The 22,522-nt window shown below is 36.3% G+C and overlaps 1 protein-coding gene and 1 pseudogene across 1 annotated transcript in view; one reads left to right on the forward strand and one right to left on the reverse strand.

The window, feature by feature from the left end:
• Positions 1-10,352, reverse strand: part of LOC107593074 (R3H domain-containing protein 1-like) — a 39,193-nt gene extending 28,841 nt beyond the window's left edge. Inside the window, exons 1-5 of the mRNA XM_016282658.1 lie at positions 10,085-10,352; positions 5,843-6,028; positions 3,080-3,289; positions 2,413-2,448; positions 1,607-1,699 (exon numbers count right to left, since the gene is read on the reverse strand). Coding sequence (XP_016138144.1) covers positions 1,607-1,699; positions 2,413-2,448; positions 3,080-3,256 — 306 coding nt within the window. The 5' untranslated portion in view covers positions 3,257-3,289; positions 5,843-6,028; positions 10,085-10,352. The remainder of the gene's footprint in view (positions 1-1,606; positions 1,700-2,412; positions 2,449-3,079; positions 3,290-5,842; positions 6,029-10,084) is intronic.
• Positions 10,353-11,969: 1,617 nt separating this feature from the next.
• LOC107593076 (DNA annealing helicase and endonuclease ZRANB3-like) overlaps positions 11,970-22,522 on the forward strand; it is a 76,939-nt pseudogene continuing 66,386 nt past the window's right edge.

A 22,522-nucleotide genomic window follows, 5' to 3' on the forward strand; every position in this document is an offset into this window, starting at 1 on the left:
TATGTATGTATGTATATATATATATATAAATCATTATAAATAATGTAAATAAGTAGACTAACAAAATAAAAAGGCAAGGTAAGGAGAATTTCCATAATGTGCATTGTGCATATATATTTTCACAAATATTTGAAATATATAAAAAATATTTTACAATTCAGTGTTGAAACCTAAAGTACTGATGTAACATTGTGGAAAAAAAAGAATAGTGACATATCAATACGCGACTGTATTGCACAACCCTTTTTACGAAACACCTATTTTCGCAAATCACCATCAATAATAACCTCCCTAAGAAATAACCAAACGCACAAATAAAGTTGCAGCTTCATATACAAAGAGCTGATGGTGTTGACCGCCCGCGGTGAACTCTGGGCTTCCTAATAGCGGCTCTGAGCTGCAGACTAACCTAATAAATAGAACAAAAATGGGCTTTGGATAAGAACAGGCAATTATAGCAATCCACTGCGCTCGGCAGCTGAGACAGGAAAATTGTATTTGGTATAGATGATGGATGAATGCAATCCTGCGCTGGGGACGCGTGTGCACCTTCAATAAACGCACAGCTCTATTAAACGCACATACGCACACAAACGATTCCAAACACACACACAAGCGTCTTTATAACTAAGAGCAGCGCTGATGTTTTGACAGCGTTATTATTGAGGACTGCAAGGACAAAGGTTAATCGGTTTGATCATACACCGCGTGTTTTACAGTATGTACTGCATACACTAGTAGTCACAAGTTTGGAATCATTCATATTTTTATTTTTTTGAAAGAAGTCTCTTATGTTCACCAAGGCTGCACAGTAATATTGTGAAATATTTTTACAATTTAAAGTATGTTTTCTATTTGAATATGTTTTAAAATAGAATTTATTTCTGTGATGCAAAGCTGAATTTTCAGCATCATTACTCCCTCCCGTCTTCAGTGTCACATGATCCTTCAGAAATCATTCTAATGTGATTTGCTGCTCAATTATTATTGGTACGTTTTTTTTGTGTGTGTGGAAATCGTACATTTTTTCTTGACGAACAAAGTTAAAAAGAACAGCATTTATTTGTAAAAGAAATCTTTTGTAACACTAAGAGAGCTGTTGTTAATCTGAAAAAAGGGAGGAAATTGATTACATTTTAAACATTTATTATTAAATGTTTTTTGTTAAAGTATGATATGTTTAAAAATAAAATTAATTTTATGTATAAAAAATAATTAAAAGGTTTTAAATTAAATTAAAATTAATAAATTACAAATGTAATGTAAAAAATCATTAAATTAAATAGTATTATATATTAACTATAATAAATTAATAAACGCTAAATGGTTAAAAAAAACAATTGAATTGCTATACATTTATATAAAATATTTTCAAACAGAAAAAAGTTAGTTAGATTTGTAATAATATTTCACAATATTACTGTTTTTACTGTATTTTTAATCAAATGAATGCAGCCTTGGAGAGATTTCTTTCCAAAACATTAAGAAAACCACAAATGTACTATTTTTATTTTAAACAGTTTGTGAATTAGCAAGTAAAATAAGTCACATAAGCTAAAAAGTAAATAGAATGCTAGTCTGTACACACACCCACACACACATTTACCTGTTCATGCGTCAGTTCTCGGAGCGGAGGCGGAGGCGGAGACGGCTCCTCACACACCGCCAAGCTGCGGACTAACTTTAACTTGCCGTTGGACTGGAGGAGAGTAACCATGGTTACCAAAATGTCTGGCACTCATTCGCAAAAGAACGTCCAACAACGCAACTAAAAATACACAAGCACCATTTTGCAACGTCTCAGGAGACTTTTCAGAGCTCAGGGAGGGGTTTGCGATTAGATCATTAATTAGAAGCGTGTTTATTAAAACGGACGCTTACATAAAGATCTGACAGCCCTGAAAGTCTGAAAATCTCAAAGTACGAACACACAAAACAAACCAAAAACCAGCAGTTTGACAGTTTTTCATATGGGAATCATTAGAATATTAGAAATGATAATAAACACAAGAGATGATTTCTTGCAAGCAATGTCTAAACCACTAAAAACAACACACACACTCAACAGAATCACAAAAACAGTTTGTCTGTTTAAAATGCACAGATGAAACGGCATCAAGAGCAGAGCAGAATTCGCCACTGTATGTGGGAAAATCTCTGGAGAAGGCGCTCGGGTCTTACAAACCCCCGGCATCTCGGTACATGCTGCAAAAGTGCTAAACGCAGCATCCCCCTAAAGCATATTTATTATTCTTTACTGGCTCGAGCAGGGGCTTTTATTCCCACAATGCACTGCCGAACTCTCTCTCTTTTTCTCGCAAGGCACACAGAGTGCAGGCAAACAAAACACAACCAACTGATCCAAAAAAAAATAAAATAAGCAAACCAACTCATGCTGGGATCATACCGTACCTTGGACCGTTTAATAGTCTGTGCTGATTGGACGAGCTGTTGGTAATCAGAAGGAAAAAAAAAGGGAGGAAAATGCACATTGTTTGTCATAAAGTATGAAATAGTAAAAAAAAAAAAATAATTATAATTATAATATACATATACACATATAACCAATTAAAACATTTTTTCAAAATTCTATTAAAGTTTATTTAAAAACTGTAATTAAAAATGTGCACCAGTGAAGCAGTTAATTGTGCAGGAGAGGAGAGAGAAATGAACAATGAGTGAGGAATAGAGCTGAGATCAGCATGTGTTTCAATGCACCTGGCCGCTGCCCTTTCTCAATGCACCAAGAGCAGATGGTGGCAAAGTCACACACACACACACGCGCGCACGCTCATGCACCCTGAGGGTTTGCAGATAAACCAGCAGGATTCAGGTGCAGATTAACTGTCCTCCCTCTCTTTCCAGGCATTAGCCAATCACACGCCAGCTTGGATCCGATTTGCGGATTCTACTCATCTCATTGTCTTATCTCTATCTTTAAGCAGAGACATTAGGATAATGGAAACCATGGCAACAGCATACCACCATCCCATTAGCGAGAGGCTACAATCTCATTTCCTGCTGACTTTAGACTACATTACCCAAAATGCACCACTTGAGGTGCTGTCCCCAGGTTTACCTGAGTTTGATGGGAGGAACTTTGGTCTGTCACACACTCCTGGGCATGTGTGCCGTTGTTCTGGGGCGCGTGTTGGGGGTCGCTGAGGGTCGCGGGCGGTTCGGCCACGTGCGGCCCGTCACTCTCCAGAACCTTCATAACGTCACAACTTCTGGTGTCCAGAGAAGATTCAGACATTATCCTCAGAAGCAAGACCGAAAATCACCACCTATGAGATAAAAACACTGCTGATTTAGTTGACAGCTTAAGGACGTTGATTTCAACTTGCGATGTCAAAATTACTGGTTCTGCATTTATGAATTGATGCAAAATTGTAAAAATGTAACTGGTTGGGTGAAATGACGAATTCTACAAGGCTTAACTCATGATTATTAATGACTTCTGAAGCGGCTCTGTAACCTTCATGGAGTGTGCAGTCATGTAACCTAATTAATATCTATTTCCCATAGTAGTATTCATTAATTAGCCACCTGATTAAGTGCCTAATTATAAAAAAAATTATTTTATTTAGTCTCGGCCAATCAGTTAAGCCTACAGGCTAATGTGATTTTTTTTCATAGGTAAATTTGCACCTATATTTAATTTGATGTGAATAAAAATGAGGTTGCAAACTTAGTTTGCTCAATATGTCATACCAATTTTTTTTCTGGATAGTTTTGGTAGGACTCAATTTGGTAAATAAGCGAAGGCTATGTCTTTGAAGATCAAAAAGGTATATTATTAATAATGAGTATCAATAATGTCATGCTGACATTGAGTCATAACCATTTCTCGAATGCGCAGTCACAAACTCAATAAAGGGTTACTCCACCCCAAAATAAAAATTGTCATTAATCACTTACCCCCAAGTCGTTCCAAACCCGTAAAAGCTTTGTTCGTCTTCGGAACACAATTTAAGTTATTTTGGATGAAAACCGGGAGGCTTGTGACTGTCCTATTGAAAGCCAAGTAAATTACACTGTCAAGGCCCAGAAAAGTATGAAAGACATCGTCAAAATAGTCCATCTGCCATCAGTGGTTCAATCAGAATTTTATGAAGCGACGAAAATACTTTTTGTATGCAAAGAAAACAAAAATAACGACTTTATTCAACAATTTGTCTCCTCCGCGTCACTGTAGCGCCATTTTGGAGAGTATCCACTGAACACACATGGAACTGGAACGACATGGGGGTAAGTGATTAATGACAACATTTTTATTTTGGGGTTGAGTAACCCTTTAATATTTATGATGCATTTATGAAGGCTTCACCACAGGATTCATCATTTTGCAATATATGGCAAAATATCAGCTCATAGATATTGATTAGTCACTGATTACTAACATTCACATGCCATACCTTCTTTGTACATTTATTTTGAGATTCATTTGAAAAGCTATTGCTAAGGCTAGTCCAAAAAAATATATAATAATGCAGGAAACAAAGTACTGTAGTTTGACATCTAGAAATCACTGTTAGTTACATAACTACTGAAACATTTCCAGATGATTTGGTTGAAAAAAAAAATGCATTTACATAGTCTGTAACTATGAGTTAAGCAAGTTGCATAACTACTGAAATCTAGATAAGCAAAATAGAATGCATTTCAGTAGTCTGTAACAGAAAGTTATGCAAGTTACGTACTTATTGAAATCTAGATACACAAAAGATATATTTTTAAGCCATATTTTCAGATTTTTTGATTGAAAAAAAAAATGCATTTACATAGTCTGTAACTGTTACGTGTTACGTAACTAGGTAGATATGCAAAAGAGAATTAATTTACGTAGTCTGTAAATACAAATTATGTAACTATTTAAACGTAGACATGCAAAAAAGAAAGGATTTACATAGTTCGTAACTATAAGTTACATGTTACATAACTATTTAAAGGTAGAAACGCAAAAGAGATTGAATTTACGTAGTTCGTAACTATAAGTTATGCGAGTTATGTAACTATTGAAAGGGAGATAAGCAAAAGAGAATGCATTTGTGTAGTCTGTAACTGTAAACTTTGCAAGTTACGTAACTATTCAAATCTAGATACACAAAAGAGAATGATTTATGTAGTCTGTAACTAAGTTACACAAGTTACGTGACTACTGAAATCTTTACATATTTTAAGCATTTTCAGTTTTTTTAATAACTAGGTAGATATGCAAAAGAGAATTAATTTACGTAGTCTGTAAATACAAATTATGTAACTATTTAAACGTAGACATGCAAAAAAGAAAGGATTTACATAGTTCGTAACTATAAGTTACACGTTACATAACTATTTAAAGGTAGAAATGCAAAAGAGAATGAATTTATGTAGTCCGTAACTATAAGTTATGCGAGTTATGTAACTATTGAAAGGGAGATAAGCAAAAGAGAATGCATTTGTGTAGTCTGTAACTGTAAACTTTGCAAGTTACGTAACTATTCAAATCTAGATACACAAAAGAGAATGATTTATGTAGTCTGTAACTAAGTTACACAAGTTACGTGACTACTGAAATCTTTACATATTTTAAGCATTTTCAGTTTTTTTAATATGCATTTACGTAGTCTGTAACGATGAGTCACGCAAGTTACGTAACTATTGAAATATAGATATGCAAAAGAGAATGCATTTATGTAGTCTATAACGATGAGTCACGCAAGTTGCGTAACTATTGAAATCTAGATTCGCAAAAGAGAACTGGGAACTTCTATCCTTCTATTCCTGCTTATTTCACGATAAAACCAAAACATATTCGCATTTATAAAATGCCATCAGTACCAAAGAGATTGTGTTTACCGGCTGTGCTGTTTTCAGGACTGGGCTGGAACCTTAGGGAGCGTAGGACCCTGGGGCCTCTGGAGGCAGCAGGGCGGACTGAGAGACGGACAGGGGGCAGCAGCAGTCCCATGACCCCCGTCAAAAGCGCTCTGGTCGGGTCGCCAAACCACGGCTCACACACACGCTCCGCATCACCCTCGGACACCTGTCACACACACACACACACATACACACAAGGACAGAGGGTCAGGGGTCAAATACGGCGAGGTCAAGAGGTCAGTGACGCATGGATACAGTAGCGTCCGTAAGGGAGAACTGAACTCGTTTGATGGAAAGTCTGGAAGGTCTTTCGGGAGCAAAAGCACTGCAGCACTTCTGAAAAAGTGTCAGGGTGGTGACATGAATATGGAGAACAGACTGTGCTGCAGAGAGACAGGAACATACACAGAGAGGAAGTCATGTTTAACGCTGAACCTTCGACGCATTATAAGCATTTCAATGAGCTATCATGAATACGAAGCCGATAATATGACTCCACCCTCAATTTATAAATATTTTGTGTCGATTGAAATACAATAATAGCTGTTTTTTTGACAGAACTGACTCAATTCAGAATGACTAGGTTTAGCTCATGCATATTAATTGGGTCTTGCTGATGTTGCATCTTCAGCCTTCCTTTGGAGTACAATAACTTTAATTAGCAAATTTCAGAAATTTGTATCTGCTGTCTGTATTGCTAACGTACCGTACTGTATTTACGTCCAGCTGATACTCTCCAAAATGGCGCTAAGGTGACGTGGAGGAGCCGAATTGTTGAAGTCGTTGTTTTTTTTTCTTTTGTGCACAAAAAGTATTCTCGTTGCTTCGTAAAATTATGGTTGAACCCCTGATGTCACATGGATTAACCAGACGGTCCATCAGAATGATCCAAGACCGTGCCATTACTTTTCCATGAGTATTTGCGCACAGGTCACTGGCATTATCCCACATCACTGCAGGAAGTATGCGTCTCTTCATCTACTTTGGGCTCAAGAGCCGTTCCAGGTCGCGGGGAGAATGGGCGGCACAATTGCACATCAAGTGACGCTCTCAAGGACAATTATGACTTATGAGAGCGCTTTTCCACCCACACACGGATCGAAAAACACCAACAGCTGGCAGCAAATAATTTTATTTTATTTTAATTTCCAGTTAGCCATGTTAGTGCTTCAATTCATTTCAATTAGTTGGCAACATCTCTAATTTTCATTTAAATGTTATACTTTAATTTACCTTTATTTTAATGTTTTCAATACATTCAGGTAATGATAAATCAATACAGAAGACCAAATTACCAGTCCTACTGATTTAATTCATAAATAAAATAAAAAAAAATGGGAAAATCAACCACTGCAGAAACACACGCATACTCTGGCTGCATCTCAAAAACTACTGCATTTCCGAGCGTTTCTATTCGAATGAGCACCCAAATAACGTGTAACGCCCAAAAATGATGTCTTGGTAGTATGATATCTAGACTAAGTATAGTGACAAAAGGTGCCCAAAAATGCCTATAAATGCTCTCTAGATAGGCAGCTCAGTAGGTACAAAGCCCAAAAAAAAAACAATCAAGATATTCTTCTAACAAAGTAAAATACTCAATACTGCTGTTTAGATAGGAACCTTACATAATTTCCAAGGTATGATGCCCAAAAATCTTGTGTTAGGCTGCTCACTAGGTCGAGGTGTCGACAACGCTGCCTATAAAGACAGCTAAGCTTTCAGGGTCTTACACCTCGAAATGTTATTTAGTATGGGTACGATGCCCAAAATTGCTGTCTAGAAAGGTAGCACACAAAGTACGATTCCCATCAAAGCCATCTAGGTAGGCAGCTCACTAGATTATGTAGGCTATAACTCTCACTAGGTTTGATGGCAAAACATGCGGCGTAGGTAGGAAGCTCATTTGCAACAATGCCCAAAAATGCTGTCTAGGAAGGTAGCACACTACATATGATGCACACAATTGTTGTCTAGGCAAACACTTAATACGATTTTGATGTATGAAAATGCAGTCTAGGTAGGCGGCCCAATAGCTTTAATGCCCTAAAATGCATCTAGGAAATCAGTTTGCTACATATGATGGCCAAAAACGCTGTCTGGGTAGGCGTATAACAAGATTTTACATTTACTGTATGCATTAAGCAGACAAAAATTATGCCCAAAACTTCTACTTAGGCAGCTCAAATTGTATAATGTCCTAAATGCATCTAGAAAGGCAGTTCACAAGGTATAATGCCCAAAAATGCTGTCTAGGAAGGTAACACACTAAGTATAAAGGATGATTGCTGTCTGGGCAATCAGTTAATAAGCTTTTGATGTCTGAAATGCAGTCTAGGTAGGCGGCTCAATATGTATAATGCATCTAAGAAATCAGCTCACTAGATTTGATGGCCATGAATGCTGTCTCGGTGGGCGTATAACAAGCTTTTACATTTATATTTATGCATTAAGCAGATGAAAATGATGCCCAAAACTGCTACTTGGGCAGCTCAAACAGTATAATGCCCAAAAATGCTGTCTAAGAAGGTAGCACACTAACTATGATGCACACATATGCTGTCTAGGCAAACATTTAACATGCTTTTGACTCCCAAAAATGCAGTCTATGTACACAGCTCAATAGGTGCAATGCCCAGAAATGCTGTCACGGTAGTTTACTGGGTTTTGAGATCCAATTCTGGGACGGACACACAGACTTTGAGCAGACAAAATGAAAACACCAGTCCACAAACAAATATTGCTTTACTTTTATTGTTTTCCTTTCTTTCGTTTTATTATATCTCAATCAAACCCCTAAAACAAGGTGGGTTATTTTTAATTTCTTGTCTATGTAGGTATGCGTCAGATGGACATCTTTGGCTGTTGCATTGTTTCTCATGGCTTTTTAGAGACACACAGCAAAGGTGTCATGTTTTTAAAAAGGGGTCAAGTACAAAAAAAAAATATAACACGCCTCTCAATACCCTGTATTCTGTTGCTTTTGGATGCACAATGACTAGCTTAAACACAAAAACGCGTCAAAGCACACTAACTATGATGCACACATATGCTGTCTAGGCAAACATTTAACATGCTTTTGACTCCCAAAAATGCAGTCTATGTACACAGCTCAATAGGTGCAATGCCCAGAAATGCTGTCACGGTAGTTTACTGGGTTTTGAGATCCAATTCTGGGACGGACACACAGACTTTGAGCAGACAAAATGAAAACACCAGTCCACAAACAAATATTGCTTTACTTTTATTGTTTTCCTTTCTTTCGTTTTATTATATCTCAATCAAACCCCTAAAACAAACAAAAGACAAAAAACACACAATACATGAAAAGTAAACGAAAAAAGACAAAGGCCACAACTTTTTAACCTTTTCACAAAAATGTATGCAACATTCATTATCCTGCTGTAAGCATGTTGTCCAAGACAATAAAGCCCATCTGTAGTTTCCCATTATCAATTATTAATCACCATATTTCAGGAAGCAACGAGCACTTACCCTCCTGACAAAAGAAGCGCAACACCGCGCCGGGCTCCAGGCTACATGTATTTCACTTCACCCCTGTTTTAGACCAACATGCAAATGGCCCATATTTCTGGATAAAAGCATCGCTAATGGTTTTCCCTCCTTCCCCCCCCCTCCCCTGCCACAATCCGTATTCTCAGTGTGTGGCCGCTGTCACAGTCGAGCTATTCTTCTCCTCTCCTCTCATCATTAGTTCATTGACACGATTCGCCACATTAACGATATTAGCCGGGCTGCCTTCGGCTGTAATTTACACCCAGCTTTCTGCTGATAGCTGCCTCAGGCGCTTTTTTAAATTATAAAATAGAGCAATTACGAGAATGTCATTACAAAGTGCGCACACACAAACAGGCACGGAGTGTAATATGCTGACATGCAAATTTAGTCGCATGGAATAAATTAGCAGTAAAATTAATTTAGATTCTTTTATCATTTACGCTTTTGCATATAATTTGTGACTATACATATATTTAAAGACAAAGCTCAATTGTTGCAAATTTCTGAATTCTTGAGTGCCCTTGTTCATTGTAAAAAAAAAAATAAAAAAAAATCTAAAGTGACCTTGTTCATTGTAAATCTATTCAGTTAAAGTATTTACTACTTTACGATTTTTTTATTTTTTACATTCGCCACAATTAAAACAAGCAAGAAAAAACGTCAGCATACAAATCAAAATGTCCAAGACTTCACGCACACACACCTGCCTGGCGTTCATGATCCGCTGCTCGGCTCACATCATTAGTTTCCATGGCAGCCTGAGTGCCATCAAATGGAGCGCGCTCAGTGCAGCTCTGCTCTCCTCCGTCTGAGCACGGAGCGTTCGCGTACATGCCCAAAGCCATCGCTGCCGCAATCCTTCCTGATTCTCCTCTCTCTCTCTCTCTCATGCACACACACACTCTCCGCCAAATCAACAGCTGGCCTTTGTGATGTCATCCCTCCCCTGGCCAATCAGAGCGCCCTGAGGGCTGGGTGCAGTATGTCAGCGCTAAGCAGGGCTCCACCCTCGAGAGCCAATCAGATGGCCCCTGTGGACCGGAGAGAGAGGCAGACAGCAAAGAGACACACACACACACACGACCAACTGTGGTGAAGTGCCACTGTGGGACAGTCTGTCAGGGTAGGAGCACGCCAACACTGCAAATCCACCTTATTCGGTTGCAAGTAAGTTACCCATCGAAACCAGTGCCGCAGTCGCACACACGCCCTGCTTTAAGTGACGTCCCTTTGTGCCTCGTGCTCTTAAAAAAAATCTCCAGATTTCTGCGAATGAAAAACACCTTAAGTTAATTGGAAGGAGGTTAGATAGACGCCCAGGTTTAACTAGCGAGTGCCTTTACCATTGCTGACTGACGCAGGCAGGTGAGGTCATTGGGAAAAGTGGGTCACGGAAAACGGTTTGCGCATTACTGACGAAATGTAGGCAAAAAACAAATGACAGACAGAAAAGTGGATTTGAATATATGAACAAAACTATGGAAAACCAAACGTGCTTTCAGACCAAACAATTTCCAGACAAAACTAACAAAATGCTGTCTGATGACCAAATTTACGTCTCCATAGGCAATTCATTAAATAGGGAGCTCACAAGGTTTGATGATCAAAATGCTGTCTAGATGGGGAGCTAACTATATTTCATGCTCAAACATTGTCTATAGATAGAAAGCTAGCCAGATAAAATGACCAGAAACACTGTTTAGGTAAGCAGTTCACTAGGATTGATGCTCAAAAACGCTATCTAGATCACTTGTTTTGATGCTCAACAACATGTTCTAGTGGGCTAACTAGGTAAAATTGCCAGAAACGCTGTCTAGATAGGCGGCTCACTAGGTTGTATGTCCAGAAATGCTGTTCACGTAGGCAGCTCACTGGGTTTGATGCTCAAAAAATGCTTCAGGATAGGGCGGTAAGTAGGTAAAATGCTGTCTAGATAGGGACCTCACTCATTTTGATCCCCAAAAATTCTGTCTAGAAAGGGAGCCAAGTACAATGCCAAGAAACACCATTTATGTAAGTGGCTCACTAGGTTTGATGCCCAGAAATTCTGTCTAGATAGACAGCCTACAAAGTATGACGCTTAAAAAATGCAGTATAAGTAGCAATTCACAAGATTTGATTCCCAAAAACAGGTGTCTAGGTAGTCAGCTTTCCTGTGTGATGCTCAAAATGCTGTGTAGGTAGGAAGCCCAATATGTTCGATTTCCAAAATGTCATCAAGGTAGGTAGGCACGATGCTCAAAACTGCAGTCTATGTAGGTAATTAAAAGCCAACACGCTTCCAGACTAAACAATATATCCAGACAAAACTACAAATTAACAAACAATCGTCATCTTGACGTGACTGTGACTGACTGCGCTGACAACTACCACCGTTTTTGCTGTACAGAAAGGAAAAAAGTCGACACTGACAGTTGCACAAAGCCAATCAAGTTAAAGTAAAACTCCCCATTCACCGAGCAGCTCCTTTCAGTGAAAGAGAAAATCTGCAAAAATTCCAGCTAAACGGTGCATTACATGCGTCTCATTTGCATAACAAAAGACCGGAGGGGGGGGGGACTGGCACTGCTGGCTAATTGTAGCCCAAGATGCCGTTCGCCTGCGGAGGAAATGTGACAGCCGCGTTTATTCTGCTTTCCCCCGATGGTGTCCGCAAGCACGGTGGGAATAGCCTCGGGATAAGGGGCGAAATTTGCAGGCGCCTTCTAATAAGCATGTTGGGGGGTGGGGGACAGTTAACGTTGTGCTTCAGGACTAGCTTGACCAAGAAACATTACCTATGCAAAACAGCAAGAATAAATGAAAAAGATATGGATTACTAAAGCAGCAGAGGCAGCAGGAGGTAGCACAGTAGTAATTTGTATCAGATATTATCCCATTAGGGAGAAACATCCAGCTCCACACTGATTACCGAAAGAGAGAACAGGTCAATAATTCTGTAGCGCCCCAAAATCCCACACCGCCATAATTCACCACACCAGTCATTATTCTCGTTAATTCATAGGGAAGAAAGAAGGTCTGCTGTCCGCCGGATTTTCCAGCCATGTAAGAAGAGAATGAGAAAATGTGTTGACATTTAAAGGTGACCGATCACAACGGTCATTTCTCTGGTCCAGGTGACACCTCTGGGCAACTCCGAGACCCGGACGCATGCAAGAAAAATGAGCCGAAGAGGGTTTTGTGGAAATCTGGATGCGAGATGCTCTCAAGGCGATAACAAATCTTGCTGTAAAAACAAAGTGGTCCTGCTCTAGATTCACAGTATTTATTGGGTGAGCAGGGAGCAGAGGGTGAACAGGTAACATTCAAGATGATGACAGATTTTTTATCCAAAAGCATAACAAGACTTTGACCTCTTTGGGACATGAGTTTAACTGCATATTATTGTTCATTCCTTCACAAAAATGTCTAGCTTGTAGATTCAATCTATTTTTTGGGTGAACAAGGTGCACAGGGCAAACAGGTACAATCGTAGATGACAGCATATATTTTGGCAGAAGCATAACAAGGTGATCTTGACCCCTTTTTTGAACACCGATTCAACTGTACACACACTAACACAGATGTCCAGCTGTGAATTCTCACTTTTTGGGTAAACAGGGCACACAAGGTGAAAAGGTAACATTCAAAATGATAACTAATATTTTGCCAAAAAGTTTTTATGGCCTTTTTTGGATACCACTTCAACTTTATATCACTATACTTTCTTTAACACACACATCTGGCTCTAAATTCACACTACGTTTTGGGTGAACGGTGCATAAGACGATAACTTATTTTGTAAAAAATTTATAAATTTAACACCAATTCAACTGCATACAACTATTCACTGCTCCACACAAAAATTTGGCAGAACGATTCAACGTACTTTTTGGGTGAACAGTGTGCACAAGGCAAATGGATACACTTCTATTTATTATAATATATTTCACCAAAAGCATAAGGTGATTTTGACCTCTTCTGGACACCAATTTAACTATACCACTATACACTAAATAACACAAAAGCCTGGCTCTAAATTTTCACTACTTTTTGGGTGAACATGGCCCATAGGCTGAAAAGGTAACATTCAAAATGATAAATAATATTTTGCTAAAACTTACCAAGGTGATTATGGCCTCTTTTGGACACCAAGCCAACTACATATCACTGCATACTCCTAAACACAAACGCCTGTTTCTAAATTTACAGAACTTTAATGGGTGAACAGGGCACACATGGTGAAAAGGTAAATGCATAAGGTGATATATCCCTCATTTCTCATTTTGGTCAGTTTAACTGCTCAAGTACTGGACAGAAAAAAAGTGCTCGAGCACACAAGGTGGGCTATTGTTAATTTCTGATCTGTGTATGCATGCGTCAGATGGACATCTTTGGCTGTTGCATTGTGTTTCACGGTTTTTCAGAAACGCACAACAAAGGTGTCATGTTTTTAAAAAGGTGTAAAGTAAAAAAAAAAAAAAAAGCCTTTCAATACCTTGCATTCTGTTGCTTTTGGATGCACAATGACTAGCTTAAACACAAAGACGTGTCCAGTCAGTATAAATGCCCCTTAATCCTCCCCCAAAAAGCAAGAGACCATATGAATAGTTCTTGTCCGAACTCTAACAATCTCTACATATTGTTAATGTAACCAATCACAATATTAAATCAATTAAGGATCCTGCTTTACATTCATGGCAGTTACTGGATGAACAGGGCACACAAGGTGAACAGTCAACAATCAAGACAATAGCAAATATTTTCTCAAAAACATAAGATGCCTCTGACCTAGTTTGGACACCATTTCAGCTGCATATCACAGTACTGGTTGTACTTCTTAACACATAAGGTTGCTGGCTAATTGTAGCCCAAGATGCCGTTCGCCTGCGGAGGAAATGTGACAGCCGCGTTTATTCTGCTTTCCCCCGATGGTGTCCGCAAGCACGGTGGGAATAGCCTCGGGATAAGGGGCGAAATTTGCAGGCGCCTTCTAATAAGCATGTTGGGGGGTGGGGGACAGTTAACGTTGTGCTTCAGGACTAGCTTGACCAAGAAACATTACCTATGCAAAACAGCAAGAATAAATGAAAAAGATATGGATTACTAAAGCAGCAGAGGCAGCAGGAGGTAGCACAGTAGTAATTTGTATCAGATATTATCCCATTAGGGAGAAACATCCAGCTCCACACTGATTACCGAAAGAGAGAACAGGTCAATAATTCTGTAGCGCCCCAAAATACCACACCGCCATAATTCACCACACCGGTCATTATTCTCGTTAATTCATAGGGAAGAAAGAAGGTCTGCTGTCCGCCGGATTTTCCAGCCATGTAAGAAGAGAATGAGAAAATGTGTTGACATTTAAAGGTGACCGATCACAACGGTCATTTCTCTGGTCCAGGTGACACCTCTGGGCAACTCCGAGACCCGGACGCATGCAAGAAAAATGAGCCGAAGAGGGTTTTGTGGAAATCTGGATGCGAGATGCTCTCAAGGCGATAACAAATCTTGCTGTAAAAACAAAGTGGTCCTGCTCTAGATTCACAGTATTTATTGGGTGAGCAGGGAGCAGAGGGTGAACAGGTAACATTCAAGATGATGACAGATTTTTTATCCAAAAGCATAACAAGACTTTGACCTCTTTTGGACATCAGTTCAATTGAATATTATTGTTCATTCCTTCACACTAATGCCTGGCTTTTAGATTCAATCCATTTTTTGGGGGAACAAGGTGCACAGGGCAAACGGGTACAATTTTAGATGACAGCATATATTTTGGCAAAAGCGTAACAAGGTGATCCTGACCCCTTATTTGAAAACCAATTCAACTGTATATCCCTGTACACTCACTAACACAAACGTCCAGCTGTGAATTCTCACTTTTTGGGTAAACAGGGCACACAAGGTGAAAAGGTAACATTCAAAATGATTTGCCAAAAACTTACCAAAGTGTCTATGACCTTTTTTCGATACCACTTCAACTTTATATCACTATACTTTCATTAACACAAAAGTCGCTCTAAATTCACATTATGTTTTGGGTGAACAGGGCACACAGGGTGAAAAGGTATTGTTCAAGATGATAACTTATGTTGCTAAAAACTTACCAAAGTGCTTATGGGCTCTTTTGGACACCAATTCAACTACATATCACTGCACACTCCTTAACACAAATGCCCGTTTCTAAATTTACAGAATTTTAATGGGTGAACAGGGCACTCATGGTGAAAAGGTAACGTTCAAGACTAGAAGCAATTTTTGGCCATAAGCATAGGATGATTTATCCCTCATTTCTCATTTTGTTCAGATTGACTACTCAAGTACAGGACAGAAAAAAGTGCTTGAGCACCCGAGGTGGGTTATTTTTAATTTTTTGTCTATGTAGGTATGCGTCAGATGGACATCTTTGGCTGTTGCATTGTTTCTCATGGCTTTTTAGAGACACACAGCAAAGGTGTCATGTTTTTAAAAAGGGGTCAAGTACAAAAAAAATAAATAACACGCCTCTCAATACCCTGTATTCTGTTGCTTTTGGATGCACAATGACTAGCTTAAACACAAAAACGCGTCAAGTGTAAATGCCCTTTAATCCTCTCCAAAAAAGAAAGTCACCACATAAATACTTCCTGTCCAAAGAAAAATCGCAAAACATTTTAATGGTAGATGTGAAGTTGGCATGCAGCGATCTAGAAATTTCCAACCAATATGGATAATTTTATTAGTATATCTATTTTTTTATTCATATCTATTTTAAATCTATACTGTTTAGTTTACTTTTTTGAAAAAGTGTTCAAAAATTGAAGTGTCAATATGGAAATTAGGACTCATTTAAAATACCACTGTACCAGACTGTTCCTGCAGTTTATAGTATGTAGGCTATATTATGCATAGTATGCTAATTTTTTTTATACAAATGTAGCATGTTTATCGTTACATAATGAGTGCAGTGTTTGCATTAAACATTCAAATACAATTAAAAAAATCGAAGTTGTAAATAAAACGGATTATTTGAGTATGTTTTATATAAAAATACTATTTCAGTCTTTCGACTTCAAAATGTCACGTTTAATTCAATATGCTACTTTATTTCTGAGTTAAACGCCAATTTTTCAGTAGTATGTAACGATTACCATTATAACGTAAAAAAAAAAAATTAATAATAGGCAAGTTTGGAATCTGCCATTGAAAACTGAAAAAAAAAAGTAGATAGAGGTTTAAAAAACAAGTATGGTTATGATTTAATTCAATGTTTTACATACCATTTCTTTATAATTACTTGTGAAATTTACTAGCATTTTCTGAGTTAAAATGGTTTCTAAATCAACGTTTTTCAGTCTGTATACTGAGCAGTACGTAGCCATTATAATATGGAGCAAAATAATAATATTAATAATTGCCAAGTTTGAAATCTGCCATATAAAGCTAATATCGGGTTTTAAAAACAACTATATTGTTTCCGATACATTTCACATTCCGGAGCAAAACCTCAAAAAGGGTGTAAATAAACAAGTTTATATTTAATCCATATGGTATTAATATACATCAAATGAGGCAAAACAAGAAAGTGACATGTTAAAAATGAGTGCAACTTAGATAAAAACATAAATATTGTTTTTAAACTTTTGTTTAAAAATTGTAATTGCATTTCCCCCCCAAAATTTTACACTTTTGATACAAATAACAAATAAATAAAATTAAAAGGCTGGTCAAATAAGCAGAACTTATATAAATTTTGTCCCTAAATTTTAAACTGTTGCAAATAACAAATAGATGAAATGTTAAGGCTAATTAAATTAGCAGAACATACATTTTGTTTTTAACTTTTGTTTTATTATTGTATTTATTTTTTTCCTATATTTTTTATACAAATAACAAATAAATGAAATGTTAAGACTGATCTCAAATGCACACATATAACATCCATTTTTTCATGCATGAAATAATTATGAAATCTAAATAAATATAAAAAATAATAATAAAATAAACATGTTAAAAAATAGGTAATTCCTACAATTACCAATAATATCAGTAATTTAGCGGCATTCTTATTTGTTATAAATCTTAATGAACTGATATTTAAATGAAAATGACAAATGTTGTCTTTGCCACTAGCTGAAATAAAGTATTTTTATATATCTTATTTCATTTAAAGTTTATTTTATTTCAAGTAAGAGAAATTGTTTTACGGTTTTAGTTTTAGTTAACTGCAATATTCCTGGTTTCAATATTCAGGATTTTAACTAAGAACTAAGTTCACTGATATTACCTTTATGTATATACCTTTTTGTATCACATGATATATTTACTTCTAAAGTTAGTGTGTTTCTAATAAATTAGTTATTGAATCTTGTATCTAGAAACTGAACATCATTCATGTGTCTATCTATCTCTTAACCTGTGCCTGGTTGAAGCAGGTGAGAATCTAATTTACTGCAGTTCTGTCAGTCAATGTTCTGGGTCAGACGGGTCAGTTCGTCGACACTGCTGAGGTTCCCGGATCGATGACAGGACACACACAGTTCTGTTTGGTGCAGACAGGGTCACTCACTTAATTAGGCAGACATTTAACGGGACGGATATTACAGAATCCCAAAGGAATCACAGTGGATGATGGGATGGATGTAGTTACAGATGTCTGATTTTTTTTGGTTCAATAGCTTTATTTATGGGAGAGAACAAAACCATAGCCAATTACTGACAGGGTTGTTGTAATTCATAAAAAAAAAAAAACCTTTGTTACTTACAAAATGAATGTTAAGTGAAAAAAAAAATCCAACATTTCTCCTAGTTTAAACTGATGTACTAAAATAACTAATTAAAACAAAAGCCATAAAAATGTTGTTGCTTATATATTTAAAATCGATTTAAAATATGTATTATCAATATTATTAACAATATTGATATTTATAAATACTAGATATAAATATTATAAATTATTTTAGAATATTTAAATATATATTTATTTATATATTCATTAAAAATGTTTAACACATTTTGTACTAAAATAAGTTCAAACTAAAATAAAAAATACTATATAAAACTATAAAACAAAAATTCATACAAATGGCAAAAACGCACAACAAAATTACTCAAACTTACAATGAACTATAAAAAATAAAAACTAATTCATAATAACAGTATCTCAGTTATACCAAAATAAAAATTTACATATATTCATTTTTATTTACATTTTAATAGTGCACTTAGTATTTTTCTTATCTCAAAGGTATAGGTTTTGATATATTTATTCATTAAAAATGTTTAACACATTTTGTACTTAAATAAGTTCAAACTAAAATAAAAAATACTATATAAAACTATAAAACAAAAATTCATACAAATGGCAAAAACGCACAACAAAATTACTCAAACTTACAATGAACTATAAAAAATAAAAAATAATTCATAATAACAGTATCTCAGTTATACCAAAATAAAAATTTACATATATTCATTTTTATTTACATTTTAATAGTGCACTTAGTATTTTTCTTATCTCAAAGGTATAGGTTTTGATAATAAATTTTGTTTTTGGCATAAAAAAATGATAAAAAATATAAATCAAATGATGCTTATTTGTATTTATTTATTTAAATTTATACTGCCATTTTTAGACCATTCTTAGGCACTTATCGCCAGCAAAAACGTCTGTTTTCATGTATTTTTACAAACAAAAACTTTGTTTTCTTTAAGCTGCCATAAATAATGCATTATTGAACTAACTGCTTTAGAAAACACCTGAACACAATTTCATGCTTAAAAAAATTATTACTGCTATTTTTTTAATATTTATTATATTTATGAGCAAAGCTGATAAGTATTATATTGTGCCATTTTATAATCAAAACGTTTGTGGTTTCTTGTGTATTTTAACAAACTTTTGTGTATTTTTTGTGACGTGACATGTGGCCAAGTATGGAGACCCACACTTGGAATTAGTGCTCTGCATTTAACCCATCCAAAGAGCACACACACAGCAGTGAACACACACACACACACACACACACACCGTGAACACACTCAGAGCAGTGGGCAGCCATTTATTGAGAGTAGTTGGGGGTTCTGTGCCTTGCTCAAGGGCACCTCAGTCGTGGTATTGAAGGTGGGAGAGAGCGCTGTACATTCACTCCCCCCACCTACAATCCCTGCCGGTACGAGACTCGAACCCACAACCTTTGGGTTACGAGTCCGACTCTCTAACCACTGGTTTGCTGCCACAAACGGGCAGCTGTTTTGTTTTCTTTATGCTGCCATAAATAATGCAGCTTTTATCGAACGCAATATTGATCGAACAGCTCTAGAAATAATTTTCACACTTTCCACACTGATGGATTTGGTGTAATGTGTTTGCTGCTGGCCTCTTGACACGAATGCCAAGGGTCAGTGCCCGGTTTGAGCAGTTTTCCTGTTAAGCAAACAGGGTTTTAGGGTTAAGCAAACCCTAATAATTGTAAGGGTATTAGTATTAATAATTGTAAGGGTATTAATAGTACTAAGGGTTTTCTCCTTTAAGCGGTCTGGTGCATCTGGCTGCAGAATAAACCAGCTTTTATTGACTGTAATCAAGTCTGACTGTATTCAGTGAGCCGACACTAATGTCCTCTTTAACTAGACAGGTAGTGTTTCGCACAGTGCCAGCTGCTGCTAGATAACTCTCTTCAATTAACGCATATTGTCATCTTCACTTTCATTCTCTTCATCCGATATTAGATTGTTTGATGACCTGAAAACATGTAAACGAGTATCGCATGATGCAACATGCTCAACTTGGCCTTCCGTTTGCAGTGAGACGTTTTTACACAAAATTAAATACTTTTTTTTTTTTTTTACATTCAGGAGATATGTGAAGATATGTGACAACAATGTTGCATGTTATAGTTTTTACTTTTTATTTTTGTGCAACGATACAGTTTCACGTATTATTTTCAGTTGTGAACAATATAAAAGATTGATAGATTGAATATGAAAGATTGACAGATGTGACCGATCTAATTATTTTTTTTATGTTTTATGTTTAAGCGTAACCAATTTTTATAATTTTTTGTGCATTTTGACACAATAACAAAATGATCATTAGAATATAATGGTAGATGTTGTCACATGATTTTGCTTGATTATATTGCATGTTTAATATCTGTTAAATGTATTTTTCAGTTTTTATCTCTTAATTGTCTAATTATTTTGATTGCAATTTTATATAAAAATGTCAAAAAAGGAGATAAAAGGTTGCTTCTGGAAGTCAATGGATGATTACGTTTAGTGCATTGCATTGTGGGATACAGTATTCTAAGCATTGTTGTACACACTGCATACTATTTTGTTTGTTCACTACAGTTCAAAAAAATAATATCTAAATAAATACAATAAATATTAATAGTAATACTGTGAAATATTTTTCCAATTTAAAATAACTCTTTTCCATTTTAAAATGCAATTTATTCCTGTGATGCAAAGCTGAATTTTCAGCATCATTACTTCAGTCTTCAGTGTCACGTGATCCTTCAGAAATCATTCTAATATGCTCAAAAAACATTTATCATTATTACAAATTTTAAAAACAGTTGTGCTTAATATTTTTTGTGAAATCCGTGATACTTTTGAACTTTCGTCAAAGAATCAAACACTACAGTAAACCATTCTAAACAAACTCACTGTATCTAAATTTCACTTTGCACAGAGATTCATTTGGATGCAATGTCTCTGTTCAGGGTCATGTGTTCTCTGTTGGATCTAGATACTCTTGATAACAAAAACAGCTTAGAAGTTACTACATCAAGCCGGCACGCATCTAAAACGCCGCATCAGTCTATGAAGCTATCACTTTTATTCGAATGTGCGCGTGGTTCGTCCTTTATTTTTTGTTCTTGAATCTAATTTAGCGATTAATTTCCCCTTGTGTAGTGCTTTGATCCCAATAATCAGTTAGTATGCGTATTATGGCCCCAGATAATTGCTCTCTAATTAAATATGTAATCTCTACTCCAGCCAATAACCCGAGCAATCCTCGACTGTAATTACTTTATCCGTACAGAGACTCTCCACCTACCGTCTAATGAACCGGGACAGGCGTCCACACGGCTGTGTGTCATCTCCAATGACTAGCCACGTTTCATTTAATGTTTTTTGCCGTGGGAAAGGAAGGTGGTTAGTTACTGTCTACTTTTCATATTAGGCTTGACAGACTTAAAAGAAAATCTCATTAACATAGACGGTTTTAGATCAGCGTCGATGCTAGAACAGTAAATTAACCAGCGGAAATGTGCTAGGGTTTATTTAACATTGAATTAATGATGACATTGTACATTTTATTTATTCTTTTTTCATTAATTTTAACATTTAATGTCATACCTCGTCATCTTCCTCCACAACAAATATTGAAATATACTCGTTTCATTCAGAAATAAAAGGGCTTGCAAGTTGGTTTGCGTGCAAACTGTGTATAAACAAGTTCGTGTAGCATTTCTTTAAAAAAATTACATCGCCACCTACTGGCCTGGCATGCATAATACAGCGTTTTTAGTCATCTTCATGGATCTGTGTGAATGGGGATCATTTTAATGTTGTCTGTCTTTTTTAAAAACTTTTTAAAAAACGCAAAATCTAGAATACCTTAGTAAATTAATTTGGGATCTCGTTCAAACAGAATTCAGAATTGGCTTGATAGACTTAACAGTTAAAATCTCATTCACGGACTGTTTTAGAGCAGTGTCGATGCTAAATCAGTAAATTGACATGCGGAAAATTGCTAGAGTTTATTTAACGTTGACTAAACGTCCCCACATTCCTTTTGAGCATTATGTTCGTTTGTTTTTCACTAATTGCGAAGTTTAATGTCAGATCATACATTGAACTTAAAAGAAAATCTCATTAACATAGACGGTTTTAGATCAGCGTCGATGCTAGAACAGTAAATTAACCAGCGGAAATGTGCTAGGGTTTATTTAACATTGAATTAATGATGACATTGTGCATTTTATTTATTCTTTTTTCCACTAATTTCAACATTTAATGTCATACCTCGTCATCTTCCTCCACAACAAATATTGAAATATACTCGTTTCATTCAGAAATAAAAGCGGTTGCAAGTTGGTTTGCGTGCAAACTGTGTATAAACAAGTTCGTGTAGCATTTCTTTAAAAAAAATTACATCGCCACCTAC

The sequence above is a fragment of the Sinocyclocheilus grahami genome, unplaced genomic scaffold (genome assembly GCF_001515645.1).
Source record: "Sinocyclocheilus grahami isolate Dianchi unplaced genomic scaffold, SAMN03320097.WGS_v1.1 scaffold163.1, whole genome shotgun sequence".
Lineage (NCBI taxonomy): Eukaryota > Metazoa > Chordata > Actinopteri > Cypriniformes > Cyprinidae > Sinocyclocheilus > Sinocyclocheilus grahami.